General features: G+C 39.1%; 1 protein-coding gene across 1 annotated transcript; it reads right to left on the bottom strand.

Moving 5' to 3' along the window:
• Window positions 1–23: 23 nt before the first annotated feature.
• Window positions 24–17,359, bottom strand: LOC109035437 (uncharacterized). The gene is given in 13 exon segments (XM_072299073.1): window positions 24–748; window positions 2,831–2,894; window positions 2,896–3,058; window positions 4,117–4,330; window positions 5,453–5,645; window positions 6,946–7,124; window positions 7,513–7,579; window positions 8,777–8,974; window positions 12,109–12,329; window positions 13,678–13,888; window positions 14,358–14,478; window positions 15,541–15,715; window positions 17,205–17,359. Coding segments are annotated over 13 exon segments (2,040 nt in total). The 5' UTR covers window positions 17,281–17,359; the 3' UTR covers window positions 24–590.
• Between the last annotated feature and the right edge of the window lie 1,445 nt (window positions 17,360–18,804).

Raw genomic sequence — 18,804 nt, 5'->3', positions numbered from 1 at the left:
AAAATATCGAAGCCAAAAAATTATTATTCATATTCTGAGATTCGTTTATTTTTGTTTATCATACTTATTTACAAACATCGAAGAGATTCTTTTGAAAATTTATAAACAACATTTAGTGAACAAAAAAAGTATTTACACGTGTATAATCTATACTATCATAGCAAAAACTACAATTATATATGGTAAAAATAATGCAGAGGTAACCGGCAAAACGCAAATAGTCAGCGAAAGCAAAATGTACCCCAAAAGAGGGGGCCAAAGAAACCAGTGGTATACCTACGAAGATCGCGAAATTTAGTAGCATTACAATATTTAATCACCGAGGGCCTTAAGAATTTATAATTGCATACTACTTATTACTCGCAAATCGTGTTTAATTTCAAAAATGTTTAATTCATATTTTTTTCTCTTTCTTAAATATACTTCTCACCACTAATTGAGGTATAAAGAGTGAATTTGGAAATATTTCCCAAAATATTCGCATTGAAAATGTCACATGTTATTGAATTTGCTGTGAATACAGTGGCAATTTGTAAGAGAAAAGGCAATGCGCTTAATATGGCATCTAATCCGATCCTGATCAGTTTAGGTCAGTAATTATTACTGTCACTTATCGGTGGCAGGAAATCTCCACATCTTGGGAATTTCTTCGGAGCTGGTGGGAAGTCTTCAGGTTCGCCAATTTGGAGAGTGGCACTCATCCCACTTAAGTGGTGGTATAAGAAGTGGCAGTGGAAAAACCAGACACCTAAGAGGAGAAATATGAAGGAGCAGATTAATGCATGTCCATAAAAACTATGGTACCTAAAATTACAGGTATTGAAAATAATCGTGACAGTTCATCTGCCTCCGACGAGCTATAACTAACATTGAGACCAGAGACTTAGCTCGAGGTTAGTAAAATTATACTAATAATACTAACTAACTAACTAATACTAGGTTTATAGTGCTGGGAAACGGGTATACTCGGTATACTATATCCAGCGTAACGGCCGCACGCGTAACCTGCGTGACCTACGTGATAGGAAGGATGGGGTCTAGAACTGCCTAGTTTTACGCAAAACTTAGTGTGAGGCGACGCCGGTTTTTAGGGCCATTTTTTGATAGTTCTGATGTAAATATTGATTCAAACCAAAAATTTCTTCGTGGAGGTGTTATAAATCAAAGTTTGGTGTATTTTGTGAGGGAGCTCAGATCCCCCTGGTAAAAATTGGCGATAGGAGCTGCGTTTCAAAATACCATAGGAATTCTTATAGCCGGCTAAAGAAGGCATTAGAAAATCATATAGCTGGCTGTAGAAAGCGGAGAAAATCATACGGCCGGGCTATGCGAAGCGATAAAAAATCATACAGCCGGGCTATAATTCCTATCGCCGGGCTGTAAACTTCATCGCCATCTGCTATAAAAGGATATAAGAAATTGTGTAGAAATGTGTGTGCTTTGAAAATCATTAAGTTTGGTACGGAACCACCTTAATATTTACAAAACACACACTATATTTTCCTTTAATACATATTTTTTTCATCAATTAAAATGAGAATAATCCATACAGAGTGTGCAAACATTTCAAAATCATGAATTGAAAAACGCTGACTCCGCGAGATTAAATATTAGAGCCTAACACAAAGCGGAGCGGCGACGCACGGGCGCCTACAAACCTAACAGGGATACTTCACGCATTGCGCAATGCGTGAAGTATCCCTGTTAGGTTTGTAGGCGCCAATGCGCGTTTCGCGCTGGCTGCCCGCCTGCCGCCGCGCCGCAGCGTGCCACGGCGCCTGAAGCAACTATTTCACACTAGAGGTATTGCACAGTATCATACGAAATTGAAGGCGCTCCAATATATTAAGAATGACAGGCATCCTTCAAAAGTACGGAGCTTTTCTTGCAAAATAAATCAAGATACTACGGCAAAAAAAGAGAGCGGTAGTCCAAAAACTCACTAAGTCCTAGCATCCGTATTTAGTAATGTTTAGCATACACTTTATCACTTGGCTGTTGCTTAATCGCCATCGGCTATAAAAGGCTATAAGAAATTGTATAGCCGGCTGTAGAAGCTATTGGAAATCTTACAGCCAGCTGTAGGTCTATGGTATTTTGGAACACAGATTCTACTGCCAATTTTTACCAGGGCCAGCACGCGTGCATGATAATGGAAGGAGGAGGTCTAAAATTCCTCTCGATTGGACGTAATTCATGAGAGGCCCCTCATTAGGAAGAACATACAACCAGTATCTCTTCTGATTCCGTTCGTGCCCTTTTTGGAAAGAGTAACAATGAAAATAAACGCGTTTTGAAAAATTTAGTGAGCTCATTCGAATTTCTATACGTCCCACTTCAAGAGACGAAAACTTGCAGAGCTCACAATGGTCAATGTGAACAATTTAAAAAATGTCATTCAATGTTCATGCACTGGATCCTTCACTTTATTTCTCAAAATGAAAATAATACAATTATCATGCATCCAGTTGCTGATTCTTTTTGTTTTATATTCTCTCAATTTTTCGATCAGTGTCAAAAATTGGAGTATTCTGTCAACGAACTAAGCGCCAATTTGAGTTCCTTTTGAGGAATTTAGAATGCCGGATAGCGCGTTCTGTCGAACGGAGCTAAGCGCCATGGAAAAGCATTGCCAGTATAGGGCGGAACGAGCCCAACGCCCGTTTCCGCCGCCAATCCAAGCCCCCGCTACCTTCCTCCTCCAATGGCGCTTAGTTCCGTTTGACAGAAATACGTCCAATTATTCCATCCTTGTTCTTTCTCAATTATCGAATGGGGTGAGATTCTGATAACTCAGAATAAAATCAATAATAATTAGGAATACACGCACCTGGATTGTCAGCAAGGAACCTGAGAACTACATAGCCGAAAGAAGGAACACTAATCACATCTTTCAAGGGAGGATTTGGCTTGAGGAACGCTCCATCGAGGAGCTTTCTTTGGAGGCTCTTGATCTGGGGGTTCAAGTCCTGGTTTGGGTTGAACTTGCCTTGGGCCAGGATGTGGAAGTTGAACCCGTGGAAGTGCATCGGATGATTCAAATTCAGATTTAAAGGCGCTGAAATTCAAATAAATCAAGCTCATTACATCCAATCCTTCACTTGTTTCGAAGGCAGTAAAAATAGAAACCCCTGAATCACGAGACAAGGTTAGAGTGATACCTCTAGAGGACATGCCTCTTTCCAAAAATTTGTCGCAAAACAAGACAAACATACCGAAAACTTCCAAAATTAACTAATAAGTGAGAAATCGACGTTTGAGTTTTGCGATATAAACACTAGATTCAAATCCCGCCCGTGAAAAATCCGTAGTTAGGTCAAATTTTAGGACAGCATTTTCCAATTAGGAACTCCAATTTCCAGCTCACTTGAGAAACATCGTATATGCCATTATTCTCCATATGCCGACATGTGCTTTTACAAATGAGTCCGATATTGTAGTTCCCAATCGCAAAATGTAGTCCAGTTAGCCAACGGAAAGAATCTTCACGCAGGGCAAATAGCTTTAATTTTGTTTCATACCCATTTCTGGAGCCGGATTCAGGTTTTTTGCGCTCAGTGCACATACTTTTTTTGCCCCCTCCCCTAAAAACGGATAATTTGTTAGGTGCACATTACTTTAAGACAGAGAAAAAGGAACCATAAAAACATCGATAAATATGCCGACCGGCGGAGATGCATTTGTTGCACTTGCTCTGAATCCGGCTCTGCTCACTTCCCCCTCCTCTGATACATTGCACCTCTCATTTTGTGAAAGGAATGGCTGAATCTTTTCCCCCCTCACGAACCCTATATTGTTTCATCGAAGTTTGTAATGAAAGATAGATAGACTTTAGCGACCAAAACATTGAGCAGAACTCGAGGAACCATAAAAGAAAACTGATAAATTTGTCGCTCAAAGGAGATGCACTTGTTGCATTTGCTCTAAATCTGGTTCTGCTCACTTTCCGCCTTCTCTGATACATTGCACCTCCCATTTTGTCCGATTGTGAGTCTTTTTTTTAACCCCCCCCCCCCCTCGCGGATACACTAGTTTTTTCATCGATGTTTATAATGATAGGTGGATGAATTTTAGCGCCCAAAACATTGAGTAGAGACTGGAAAAATTGCCACTTACAAGGATCGATGAGGATGACCTCGACAGTGGCTCCAGCGGGACTTTGATGAGATTAATGCAGTAGCAAGGGGTGGCGTTGACGGGGGTGAGAGGCACTTTTGCGAGCAGAACATTTTCAGCGGAACATCGTCCAGCTGCGTCAGGAGCGGCGCCATCGGCTCCACGTTCGAGATGTTGTTGATCCATGCCGTCGTCAATGTTCCGGTTGGTGGAGCTAAACAATAAACCGAAACCACAGTTAATCTATATTTATTCTCTTTTCATATTTCGTCTGAATAGAACGTAACTACTACGAACTAATAGTATGTTTATCTCCATGTGATGTGATAAATTTCTGAACGAAGATCAAGTAATAGAATAGAATAGAATAGTATTTTATTTTACCCAAAATAACGGGTTTATAAAAAGAGGTTCTTGACAATTATATAAGGTTCATTAAAAAGGAAAAAAAACAAAAGCATCATAAGCCAGGTATAAAAGTATAAAAGTGTAAAAGTGTAAAAATATAGGGTCAACTCGTCTACTCGTTCTACTCGTTTAGGATAAAAGATCTAATTTTCATTGCTGATGACAAAAACATATATAGTGCAGAAATGTGCTCAATTTTTGCTGATTTTTTTAGGATTGACATTGAACTTGGTACATTTTTAAAATAGAAGTTCCTAACGCTAGTGTACATTGGACATTCAAAGAGGATATGTTCTAGTTTTTCCAGACGGCATAGATTGCAGAAAGATCAAGTAATAACTAATAGGCATCCACGTAAAAAATCGAGACACACTGAAAAAAAAATTCGCTTGGATCTAGCGTTCAGACTCTTGAAAACATTGACAAGAAAAAATACTCTCGATTCAATCGGACTTTTTGCTTGAATCAAGAGGAAATCCGCCTAAATGAAGAGCCTCGGCTCTTCGGTCCAAGGAAAAATCGGATTGAATCAAGAGTGTTTTTCTTGTCAATGTTAATTAAGAGTCTAGACTCTAGATCCAAGCGACTTCCTTTCCCAGTGCAACCCGGTGTATCGGGATAAAACGAGATTAATAGGTAGACTTTGATTTAGGACGAGGTAAATCGGTATAGAGAGAACGGGATGCAGACGGATATCGATGGTGAAACTACCAAACCACGTATCTTAGTTTGCGACGCAGCAGACTTCCTGTTACGCTTGATTTTTTCAAACGTTAATTCTAAAAAAACCTCCATGATTATTCATTTCTGTGCGAGGCAAATTCTGAGAAAATATATGAGACTTGTGTATGTGACAACTCAGAGATGAAACTCGGGGGAGATAACGATAGCAATAGTGATTCGAGAGGAGGTAAAGTTAGGAACGTACTGAAATATCTTGGATATTTATTCCGGTAAAATACTTCATCAACGGTCAGAATGTGAAATCCGAAAGTGAGGAGGAGTCTAATCGTTGGGTTGATAGTGAGGAGTTGTTCGTTCATCGGTTTCTTCGCACGCAACATACTCACACAAATTCCTTCTGCGGTCGAATTACAAGCCGAATTATCTGGACCTAGAACCTGTAACATTTCCAGCTCAAATTGAAATTTTGATAATATAGGCATTGAATCGTAACAGAAAGTTGTAATTTCAACAATGAATCCAAAACTTTCAGATAGATTATAGAAGTGATATGGCAGCGAAAAAAATGCGCAATTGGCATTTTATAAACCAAAAGTGAAGTCTTGACAGCAATATTTTTAAAAAACTGAATACACCTTATCTCATTTCGTAATGTCCTCCATGTACCGATGAGTCTTCTGCTCAACTAATATTTCAGTTCTCAACACAATTCCCGCAAAATCACGAATAACTTCCCAAGCTCGCATACCTCTCCTCATCACCGTCGTCTCAAACAAAAATACAATTAGCAATAACCCTTTAAAAATCAGTGAATTTTGCAGGCATAAATCGCCTTCAAATCCGCCTAAACATCCCGCACTACCCAAGAGCTCGAACATTTGTATCTTTATAATACACCTTAATTGCATATTACTGGTAGTACCATTATCATTGATCAAAACCACGTTTTTTCTCCGTGAGTTAGTCCCACCTCCGCACGGTTGAAAGTGCAAAAATGTCGCATGAATAAACCAATGAGCAAGTAGATAAAACAATAGGAAATAGATGATAAGTATAAATAAATAAATAAATAAATTGAGATAAGAATTCAATAACAAAGGACGAACCGACAAAGTACGAATTTAAGAATTATGACCCAAGTTTCTTGGCCAAAAATTTGCGTAGAACACGATTTCCCAGCGAAAATTACAAAAATAACTCATTTTTGAATTCACCCATAAAAAAACAATGGTCTCCTCGCTCTTATGCTTTGCTCTTTACTACTTGTTTTTGCGTGCATGTTCATATCACGTAAACGTTAAAGAACAGAAAGAATGATTCTATACCGTCATTTAATCTGAATTAGACAAGTTCGATATGATCACTGAAAAAAATGGTATGCTGTTTTAGCACCTAGGATGTCAAAAATGTGTCTGGTGATCCTAAGATGCTGCCTTGATTGCCCACGCAGTTGAATTAACATTCACAGGATCTAAAGTTAACTGCGTGGGCAGCAATGACAGCATCTTGGAATCAACAGACGCATTTTTGACATCCTAGGTGCTAAAACAGCATATTGATTTTTTTCAGTGATATTTTACGCTGGTTAGATAGGCTTTGGCCGATCTGGTCCAGTCCGAATATCTGTTAAACATTAATAGGATCACCATGCGGCAACTTGGTTAACACATTCTTGGTTCTGGCCTTGTTTACCAGACCATTGCCTGGTAAATACGATGAAATAAACGAGCATCTTACCACTCCACTATCAAGTCCAAAAAATGGAGGGCGGTTGGTGAGCGGCAAAAGAAGAGGCCATGACTTGTACTTCAGCACAGCAACTTGGGTCACTTGACTGCAAAGACCCAGGCCACGAACGAAGATCCAATAGGCATTCGGTCGCTTGTCAGCGTTTATAACAACATCGTAACGGTCACCTGTTAACACGAAAATAAAGTGCATGAATATCAAGCTAAAAAGCACTCCACGCCGATGATGTCTATATTGTCATCATCGAATATACCCGCTCCTTCAGTGATCTTAAGTGACCATCATGGAGAAAAAAAATTTCATTGTCCATTTATCCGTTCAAAGACTCCTTACATGCTTGCAGACCTACTGTGTGGCTTATTTGTACATTATGCTAAATAATGTCGGAAAAGTTCAGGTCACCAGTTTCTAATAGGTGCCAATACATGAAATAAAATTTCTGTAAAGTTTCAAACCGATCCGGCCTTTTTTAAAACTCGTGTCGGTGACTTTTTTGTACAAAAATTCCATGGAGACTTTAACGCGAGGTTAGAAAAATAGAGGTCACTTTCAAACCCTCATTTCCTTGAGTTAATTTTGGTTCATATGATTTATTGATGGGTTTATTTCTTGTATGAACAAGCTGCGCACGTATGAGCGTAAAATTAATTATTCTCAAACAAAAATTTAGCAAGATTTGAAAAAATGAAAGCAGGATCCTTTCTGGAAATAAACCTCGCATTCGATACCTTCCTCGAATAATCGACTTCTATACCGAATGCGAGATTTTTTCCGAAAAGGGTCCGAATTTTGCCAACTTTTTGGTTGCGAATGATTCATTTTGCGCTCATGCGCAGGGCGCAGGTCTTATCGTTCTTTTTTCGCGCTTAATATTCATAATCAACCGAGATGTTTTGCTCAATCAATTTGATATACGCACGCTTATAGTTTGACCAAGCCAGGAACCGGGACGAACCACCTTAAATATCGACCGGCCCACTGGGATTTTTTCCAGTGTTCCCGCCTGTGTTTGTGGCGTGCGTTTTGAATGATGGTCAAACGGTCGCATGATCACATGGTCTGTATGAGTCCCTTTATGCTGAGAGTATAAAGACAAAGCGAATCCATTTCTGATTGGTTCCCGTATTTTAGGCCTTCGTAGTGTCACAAAAAGGAATAAATATTACATTTTCATTAATTGCAAAGATTATAGACTGGAATGGACCGGGGTATTGGGGGTATGACAAGGAACAAATAGAATGAGAGAGGAAACAGAGATAGGATTTCGGAAATGGGTTGATCGAATAAGATTACAAAAAACGTCCGATTTGTGTAATCTTTATTCCCGTTTGCATTGAAAAAAAATTCTCGGCGTTTTTACCAAGGTCCGTTGGTACCTTTACCACCTCACTTTGTTTAACAATTATAGGTAATTTTACCAAGACGACTGTAAGCTTACCTTAAAAATTCGGTATTTTTACTGTTTTTTCAGTAAGATTACCTCTTTTATTGGTAATCAATTCCCGGATAACTTTGCCATTTTATGTCGGTAAATCTACCACAGTCGATAAAAAATATTGGCGTTTTTACCGGGGTCTAGTAAAATTACCGAGAAATTCAAAAATTTTACGGAGATTTCACGGTAAAATTACCAATTCCATAAACGGTTAATTTTACCAAGAAAAAACTGGGATCAAATAGAACCCTAATTCTTGGTAATGTTTACCCTTTTCTTAGTAAATCGCCAAGGTTTTTTTTTCAGTGTATGACATCCATTAGCCGCGTAGTCTCACTCTCTCTCTATAAAGGGACTCTAGTCTGATAGAGACATATAGCTTACCGGCCCACATGTTGACGGATTGATTTGGACGGGCTCGATAGCGCTGGTTTCTGTGGCGATGAGAAGCATCGGGTGATTCTCGATGGTCACCTGAAAGGCGCAAGAGAGACACGTCCCAGCGATGAGCCGAAAGCGGTACCTCCGCCCCTGCGCCACGTCGAACTGCGCGAACGGCGTATTAGTCGCCGCGAATAATTTCTGGAACCAAAAGACACCCAGTAAAAAAATTAACCGACATTTTGTGATGATATGGAAGGTAGAATACAAAGCAACCTGAAGTTAATATTTTTTGGTTGGTTTTTCTTTGAGTTACATCGGCTAAAGTTATGGGTTGAAAATTCGCAACCTCCTAAAAAATCAAGCGCAAGTCGCAACCCACGAGTGATACTTGGAGAAAAAAGAGTAATTAAGTTTAGCGGGACACTTTCCTCGTTCCCCAGACGTCTCAAAGTAACCAACGGTCAATTTAACTAAAAATTTGGTCATTCGACGAAAATCTTGATATAATTATTAAGTAGGTGGGGGGGGGGGTGCGGGGTGCTCGACGTTCCTTGACATGGGACGTAGGGTTTCAGGACATTTTGTCAACGATTTTTTGTCCGAGCCCTTTTTTCCATATTTACGCCCACACGTAAAATAATGCAACGGTGGCTTGGTCCAAGCGTTATATTTTAGTCGGTATGTGAAATTATATTGACAATATGGAAATGAGAAATTGAGAGAGAGGGCATGTGTTGTTATGGTTGCTCATTTTCTAAATGAAATGTTGTTACTTTCTCCTTTTTGAATCATCTTTTTAAATTGTCATCGGTGAATATTTGGTTTTATTTCTATACTTAAAATATTCGATGTACAATATACCTTATATATGTATAGGTACTTTTTTTTATTTTTTTAATTTTTTCTCTACAAAATTATTACTTCATTTTGAAAACATTTATGTTTTAAAACGTGACAAATATTTGTAAAACCTTTTCCAAACGACATTAATCTCAGTGAGCCGCAGTTGTGCCGACAGAAACTGCAAAAATGAATAAAAGAGGAAGAAAAACCAAGAAGCACGCAATCTTTAGTTTTAAACCCATTTGTACATTGATCTTTTAGAGTCAAATACGTCAAATTTCGAGCGTTTTGTTGCGCGTACACCTAGCTGCAGTACAATATAAGCACACGATGTAAAAGAAAAAAGTAAAGTGCTTTGGAAAATTATTAAAATTGACACGAAACCACCAATATTTAAAAAACACACATGTATATTATTATTCTCCTTTGATAAATTAATACATATTTTTTCCCCATCAATTTAAATGAGAATAATTAATGCAGAGTGTGCTAACATTTCAAAATCATGAGTTAAAAAACGCTTACTATGCGAGTATAAATATTAAAGCCGAACAGAGCGGAGCGGCGCGCGTGCTGCCAGCGCGAGAGGCTCACTGGCGCCTACAAACCTAAGTGGATACTTCACGCATTGCACAATGCTTTAAGTATCCACTTAGGTTTGTAGGCGCCAATGCGCATATCGCGCTGGCCGCCCGCCCGCCGTGCGGCGGCGCCTGAAGCAACTATTTCACAACAGAGGTGTTGCACAGTATTATTCGAAATTGAGCGTATTAAGAATGACAGGCATCCTTTAAAAGTACAGATCTTTCCTCGCAAAATAAATCAAGATTATCGTACACAGAAAAAAATTTAAGAGCCTTTAGCTGAGGCAAAGATAGAGGTTTATCCGGTTCAGGTATAACAAGGGGGGCATTTCTTGAAAGATAATTAAAACCTGTTACACCAAAGAGGTGTATAGAGTTTTAGTGAATTTTGTCTCATGGAATTGACGCTCTCCCATTTTTTACCAAAAACTCTCAACTATATATTATTCTCCGTTTGACCAAAACAGACAAAACAAAAAAACAAGCAAACCCCCATTCTTCCAAGACATTTTACATTTTCATCTAAATTCGTCGTGAGCAATTGTCGTTTGTATTTACATGTGGGCCAATTAACTTTGGGTCTTAACTGGCACGTGGACCAAAACTCCCGTGCCGAAAAAACGCGTGGACGTAAATTACTGGAAAAAACAGGTGCGCGGACAAAAAATCGTTGACGAAATGTCCTATAACCGAGACGTAGAGGTTTTAAAAATTTAAGAGACCCGATATCATTTGAAGATTGGAAATTTAAAACCTGTATGATATTGCCATCAGATTGTGCATATAGATTTACACACTGTGAAAAAATCTAAATACATTTTTAATGACATTTTTAACAGAATATTCTCCTTAAATTGACCTTGCTTTCTGATAAGAATTGTTCTGCTCGGGAAAATGGATTCCCGTTGAATAGCAGAAACAGTTCCACTATCTTAGCAACACCCGATGGTTTTTAATTTTTATTTCTTCATTTATAGCCAGCCCTTCACAGATAATTTTCCCGGATCCGACAATGTAAAAAGCTACCCCATATCGTCGTTTTCCGAACAAAGGAACGTAACTCAATTCCAAGGTCTCAAAATTGACTCAAACAATGCAATTTTTCACGAGAATAAACTCGTATAGTTTTCGTCGAAAATTTGTCTGATTTTTGCACAAGATCAGAGGTAAAATTAGCGAAATCTTCAGTCAGAAGTTCTCAAAATTCCTCTGGTATAAATGCAATTTGCGCGGCAACATTTAAATGTAGTTTCGTTTTCTCGTGAGGCAAACGACAATATGGGGCTTGAAGGCAGAATCAGAATGGTGGCTCAATCAGTGGCGAGGCGTTAATGGTCGATTATCGATTTTTCCCATTTGAAGCTATGGTAAAGAATCGATCATTAAAGCGTTCGTTGCGAACACCCTGTTTATCGATCTAATTCTATAGGTTGAAATGGCAGATCCAATGGCATGGCGTAGTAGGAATTCTTCAAGAGATGGGGAGGGGGTCCATTCAAAAACTTGACCGTATTTACATTATTTTGTGTACGTCTCTGATAATATTTGAATCACTAAATACAAAAAGGGCACATGTCCAGAAAACCAAATTGTTCAGGAGACACAAAAAACTGTTTATTTCGTGGTAGATATTTTTTGGAAAGTCGTTATGTTTAAAAAATATCTACCACGAAATAAACAGTTTTTTGTGTCTCCCGAACAATTTGGTTTTCTGGACATGTGCCCTTTTTGTATTTAGTGATTCATTTAATGTCTGCCCCTCAAAAGTAAAAAAAGGTACAATTAACAAGACTAAAGGGGGGGGGGGGTCCAAGGGGCCTGGACCCCCCTCTCCTTGTCCACGCCACTGAGCAGATCATTCGATATATCGGAAACCACGCCACGCCACTGGGCTATATGACTCACCGGATAGTTGCCTCTGCCGTTGACGAGGTAGTTGTCGGGGGACTGGGCGATGTCATGTTGGCGGAGACCCGGAAAATGCTGATCGGAGTCGAGGTGCATCCAGTCCTGGAACAAGATCACGTGACTCGGCAGATCATCGTCGTACAGCTCCCAATTCGGGTCCTTCTTCTTCGGCTGCCGAACCACCAGGCTCCCCAGAAGCCCATCCATCTTCGAGGTACCTGCGACACAACACGTCCATCTCAATGTACCCGGAAGAAAAGGAAAAGACATGATGACCTTGAAAATTGAAGAAAAACTAACGACGCCCACAAACTCGATACCCTCTCCGTGTTCTGATGCTCATTATCATTCTATTTGCCTCTAAATGGATCGCGCTGAGCAGAAAAGAACCAAGCCACATCAGCTTTCGCCAAATTTAACGGAGCAATTTACTTTTTTACAAGAGAACGTTTGTGCGGCTTTTTTTTGGAAAATCTTAAGGAATTTGCCTCGTAGTATGTAGAAAATTCACTGCTTGCAAAACAATTTGCACATCCGTCCTCATGTAAAAAATTAAATTGCCCATTTAAATTAGGCAATGACTGATGTTCCTTGGTTCCTCTCTGCTAAAAGCGGTCCAAATGTCGATGTATAAAAGTCCTCCTGGATGTCGTCATGTACCTTATTTTTTTAAAGGCCAAATTGAGTATCACTTTTCATAACAGTATGAATTCATTATGAGTAGACTTGGTGTCGCTTGCCTCCCTTGAATGTCTGATTAGACGAAACAAATAGAATGGACGTGTTTATGCCAAACGGAACTGTGTGCATTCAGACGTGAGCCCTGAGACCTATAAGAATATATGCGTAACAGGACTCCCGTCATAGTGTACATAGTTCCGTTTGGTAGAAATACGTCCAAATAATGGTATACGCCAATATAGCGTGAGATGACATCTGTCGTCTCATTTATAGAGGAGCAAATATTCACAACGAGGCACAGGGACTAAGAATCCGAACAAATTTTACGATTTCTTGTCATTTTATACAATTCAATTCAAGCACTAAAACAGGACACACTTTTGTAATAGGAGGAGAGATCATTTTGCTTGATTAACACAAAGTAATTGCCTTCCTCTGAAGTCCTGAATGGCGACTTGGCGAATGCATGCAGCTCGATGGCAACGACAGCGCGCAACGGCGCCTGGATACAACTATTCGTGTTCAGGGGATATCCGTGTTGCATACACAAATCATTGAAGGCGTTTTAGCTTCGCTTACCCACAGGTTTGTTGCAAGGCCCGCTCGCGATTATTAATGCTGGTTATTGAAGAATTATTGAAGAATAAGAGCGTCATGTCACACTGCAACATCATACCTCTACTACTGATTATACCACCTGACCGCTTCTCGGTCCAACCCCCTGCAGCGCCTCGCGCCTCGGGCGAAATGGGTGACGCGTTCCTCTTATGATTTTATATTATAGAGGACGGCATATAACTGACCCAAGTGGTTCCCACTGTATAATCTAAATTTCGAAAGACAGTTTCATTTCTCCACGCCTCTTTGAAATATATGTCATCTTACCGTCGTGTGAGTGCCAAAAGTAAGTGCCTTCGGTGTCAGCGAGGAATTTGTAACGGAAGATGGTTCCCGGGAGGATGGGACATTGGGTGATCATGGGCACACCGTCCATATGCGGAGTGCCATATTGGTTGATTCCGTGCCAGTGGATAGTCAATGATTTCCCAGGCATGCTGTTCTTCACGTCAACAACGATTGTATCGCCCTTGCACACCTGAAAATGTACACGATGCAACATTGAAATTTTGAAAACAACGATAAATTAGGGGAAGTTCTCGACGAAAATGACAGTACCATTCTCTTGACTCCAACCCTAGGAACGTACAGGTAACAGGGAGTCGGAAAAGTACTCCCCCCTCTCCATTATCTTTTGACCTAATTTATTGTTTACCCCTAAAGTTTTATCACTGAAAAAAAAACTCCGGCTGTGGAGGCTGTACTTACGGGCTGTACAGACATACTGTCCGCTTCCGGGCGTAGTATACTCGGAGCAGTCGAAGCTACGGTTCCAGCGCCCTGAACTTTCGGCCTCTGAGCCCGGAACGGACAGTACGTCTATATAGCCCGTAACTTTTTCATTGATCGTGTATGACTCATCGAGTGCCATGCGGTTATAATGGCGGTTCAAAATAAAACTACGGGAGGAATCAATTGTATAAAATGTTCTTGAGAACATTACTTACTTGGATGGAGGGTCCCGGCATTCGCCTGTTGACAGTCAGGATGCCTCTCTCAAACCCGTCAGCTTGGCAACATTTCGGCAGGAAACAATCAAGATCGATTCCCGGACACTTCTGACACGCACTAACAATCAGAGGTAAATTATTTGCCACTTGTATATTTGTACAAATCTGATACTATAAATTGAAAATTCAGTAATTCATTTAAAAAATGATTTCAGAACGTCATTACCAAGTATACCGATAACTTCTTTCGCGTTCTTTTATTTGAGGAGAATTTATGTGTTCTGAAAGTTTTTCTGTAGAAGATTTTGTTTTTAAAAAGCTTGAGAGTTGGAGACCAATTTTTTTTAAATATAGGTAAAATGATCTCTACTCCTCGTGTCTTCAAGCTTGCCCGTGTGTTTTCCGTTGATATCATCGTAATTGGGGGGGCGTAATTGGATCGAATTAAATAGAAAGAACCAATATCTGGTTCCGTTTGGCAGAAATACGTCTAATTGAGCTTTAACTTCACTTTTTAAAATTCGAATGAGAGAAGATCAAATCTACCTCTATATTGATCAGCAACTCCTCACTAGGGTCATTTGGACCAAATTAAAAGGTAAGAACAAAACTTTTTAAGAAAAACGGATCTATTTTCAGATGAACTATAGACAGGTGCATCAAAATCGCATTGATCGAATGACGATTGGTAAAGACTTAGAATATGATTGAATCAACTGAAGATTACATTCGGTAGGTATTAAATCAAGTGAGTGAGGGGCTTGGAGGACAAGCCGCATAAGTGCAGTTTTTGAAAAAGTTGAGATATCGCTGATTTCAAGTAAAACTAATCTCAATGCATATTTTGTGAAAAATTTGCCCTCACATCCAATTTTTAAGCATCAAAAAGTTAGTTGAAACTTTCTCTCCGCCATAAGGATCCATGTAATTTCGAATCTTTTAACACGTATTTCTCGAAATAGCAAAAACTGTACTTGTGCGCCTTGTCTTCCAAGCCCCTCAAATATGAAAAGGTCTAATCTTACACTTCTTTTCGTCGAAATTAATCCGGCATAGAGTTTCTTTTGTAAATAACTTGATCCATTTTCTAGTGTCATGATTATTGAGCAATATATATGAACAATGTAATATATGATCAAGATTTATCAACTATGATACATTTAAGAAGACCGCGACTTACTGGCTTAACGTTACGTAGAACTCTACGACGAAACGATAATAACAGACTTTCGGGGGTTGTGAGTCATCACAAATCCGCGTGCAACTGTCCGGGCTAGCCTTTGAGAGGTCATCGAACGTTCCGTTGTTGATATCGTCCAATTGAATCGGGTACTTCTTGGTTTTTTGTCCTGAAACTACGTTTTTCACGTCATCAAGAGGATTTTTTATGATCAGATAAGAGTTATTAAAGTAATCGGGGATTGTTGCATGATATGGATGGAAATCAGTCGATGTAAAATCCTAAACAATCCAAAAAGACGCATTTTACATGCAGAAAAGTAAAACCACGTTTATTAACTGATTAAAGTAACATTGTCAAGTATCAAATCATTGATGGAATGTCTTACTGATGACTTGTGAAGTTGTGACAGCAAATGAGTGCGCGCATTGCTTAAAAGTTCGAGTGCCCCTTCATTTTTTGGCATATGCACCACGGACAGCAAGTGAGCAGATAGTTGCATTTAGATCTAGGTATTATCACCAACGGCCGGCCGGCGCGGCAAGTTTCGCCAACTAGACGAGACACGTTGGGTGTCTTTATTTTCCTTAAACTTGGCAAAAAAAGTTATAGCTTTTCTCCTCTTTCCTTATTTTATCAACATAGAAACAGTCTTAAACTTAAATATATTCGTGTAAATAGAAGGAAGACTGAAAAACTTTGAACAATATTTTAAGCTATTGTGCATGCCTGCCTGTATAAAAATCAGCACCATAGCTTTGAAATTTCAAAATGTCACATTTTTTATTCACATCAATCTCCCTCTTGAGTTCGTAATTTATCCTTTGAAAAATCGATGATGAAACTAGAAATCTCTGTTCCTGGGTCGTCGTCGTTGCAATCTTTCCGTCAAATTGTACTTTATTAAGCTCAGGTAAAGATTGCTTTTCTCCAATTCATGGAATTTGATTATTTTCGTTAGAGGTCAGAAAAATATCGAAGAAAGTTAATGAAAAATTTTTATTTGAAGGGCTTGAAGGACAAGGCGTAAGAGTGCAGTTTTTGAAAAACTTGAGATATTAATGATTTCAAGAAAGACTAATCTTAATGCATAGTCTGTGAAGAATTCGCTCCCAAATTCCAATTGTATGGTATCAAAAAGTCAGTTGGAGCTTTCTTTCCGCCCTAAGGATCTATGTAAGTTGGAAACTTCAAATACGTATTTCTCAAAATTGCAAAAATTGCACTTTCCACCCTGTCCTCCAAGACCCTTATTTTATCTTCAGTCTAAAAATAATATAGTCGGAAAACATAGAGCTACATTATTGAGCTAAAGGGATCCTCAAAGTCACCACCGACAAACTTAAAAAGCTTGGTTCGCAGTCGTGGTTCTAGTTTGATAACGCTAGGCTGCAAGGTGATTTTTAAAATTTTCCCCCACCTAATGGGAAGCTAAGAGAATACCAGAAAGAATAATCTAACGAGATTTTATGCAAGAACGACAATTGATCGTTCTTTAAAACGAATAATGTTATGAATTTAGATTAGGATATCTGCAGCATCGACAGTCATTATACGAGCCTTTGAGGTTTCATCATCAATTTGTGATATTTAAAATAATAAAACCAATGACAATGAAAACCTGAACATTCTGAAATTTAATGAATTACTTACAAACAGCTTACCGTTCGTTTGGAGCAGTATAAAACACAGTAGTATCAAACACTCGCTGATGATTAGAAGTCCAACTTTGGGCATCATTTTGACGGAGAATGGATCGCGTGCGTCAGCAAATTGTCCTCTGGTTCAGATTGATTGATGGTTCAGGATTTTTTGCACATTTATGAGCATAAATTTAATTTAAAGTTTCACCGAAAAAAAAAAACAAATATCTGCTGACTAACCTTAGTATTATTTTTTTATCAAGTAATCTTAAATAGACTAGAATTTTCAAGCGTTTTTAAAATGTAGAAATAAACCAAATGAGACGAAAAAAATAATTATTTATTATAATAATCAGTTATAGAAAACATTTCATCGAAATTTTTCACCGTAAGTTTTCTTTTCTGTTCTTTTGTTTTTTGACTTTTGAACCAGTATATTTTAAAAGTTAAGGACTCACGGGACAAAAGTTTAATTGCTACCGACACTGAAGCTCACTCATTTTTAGCCCTGCACCCGAAATCCGGAAACACCTCCTAAGATCGGCAGAGCTCCTTCCGTAAGACACGAAAAATCTTACTTTGCTCGGTTCCGAGAGCTTTACCGCGAGGAGCGGTAATTAAGCTCTTACACGCGTGCAAGAAAGAAATAAGGAAAATTTCACACTCCAAAAGTTTTATCAAAGACCGAGGCAATTTTGCGAATGTTCTTTTACCAACACGGAACAGTGCAATTTGTTCAAGTCACGAGAGTACACATAAAACTTCGTGGATTTTACGTTAATATGCTGAACTTTCAGGCGAGAGTCAATAAAGCTTTCAAACGCGTGGCTACTAGTCTGTCATTGCATCGCGCACCGAAAAACACAACAAAAATCACAAAACCAGCACTGATAACTCGGGACGGATCACGAATATAACGATCAAGATTTTCCCGGTTTCACGGAAAACACGAAAGAAATTTTAAAAAAAAACAAGAATCATGTGTTCTTTGGGACTCAAAAAGACGATGAGATTTTTGATACACAGTTAGTTGGGCGGGAAATCCAGCGGTTGCAAAATCGCGAAACTACGATTTACGTAGATATCCTGCGATGTACACTGATGTAGACGATACCACAGAGAATTGGACACTGAGGGTAGGTAAATTACTGCATGATCTTCGAATCTACCCCCACGCCTGCCGTTAATGATGATGCATCATCTTTTGTGCTAACTACCCTCAACAGTCCACTCAGTGGTTCAGTTTCGACGTGTCATTGCTAAAAGCGCATATCGTCAACTGGCGTGTGTATTTTGTCGCGCAGAGGGGCCACTAGGTACCTTGACATTTTGTCAAGCTTAGAAGGGGATACTTTAATTCTCAGTGAAACTTTATCCATACGACGGTTTCTTTTAATAGTGTTGCATTTTGAATGGATTTGAATCATTCGCAAAGGAGGGGTATCGATAAGGGCCTTTTTTGGCCCCCTCCTAAAATCTGAAAATTTATGCGGGTTTTCCAAGTTGACTCAATGTAGTTTAGGGAAATAATCATGATTTAGCCCATAGAACACTGGATACGTGCTAAACGGTTGCCTAAACATAGATCTGCAGGCGTATTTTAGCGAAAATTCGTGTTTTT

Source organism: Bemisia tabaci, chromosome 4, assembly GCF_918797505.1.
Source record: "Bemisia tabaci chromosome 4, PGI_BMITA_v3".
NCBI classification, from domain to species: domain Eukaryota; kingdom Metazoa; phylum Arthropoda; class Insecta; order Hemiptera; family Aleyrodidae; genus Bemisia; species Bemisia tabaci.
This window is presented reverse-complemented; position numbering and strand designations above follow the sequence as displayed.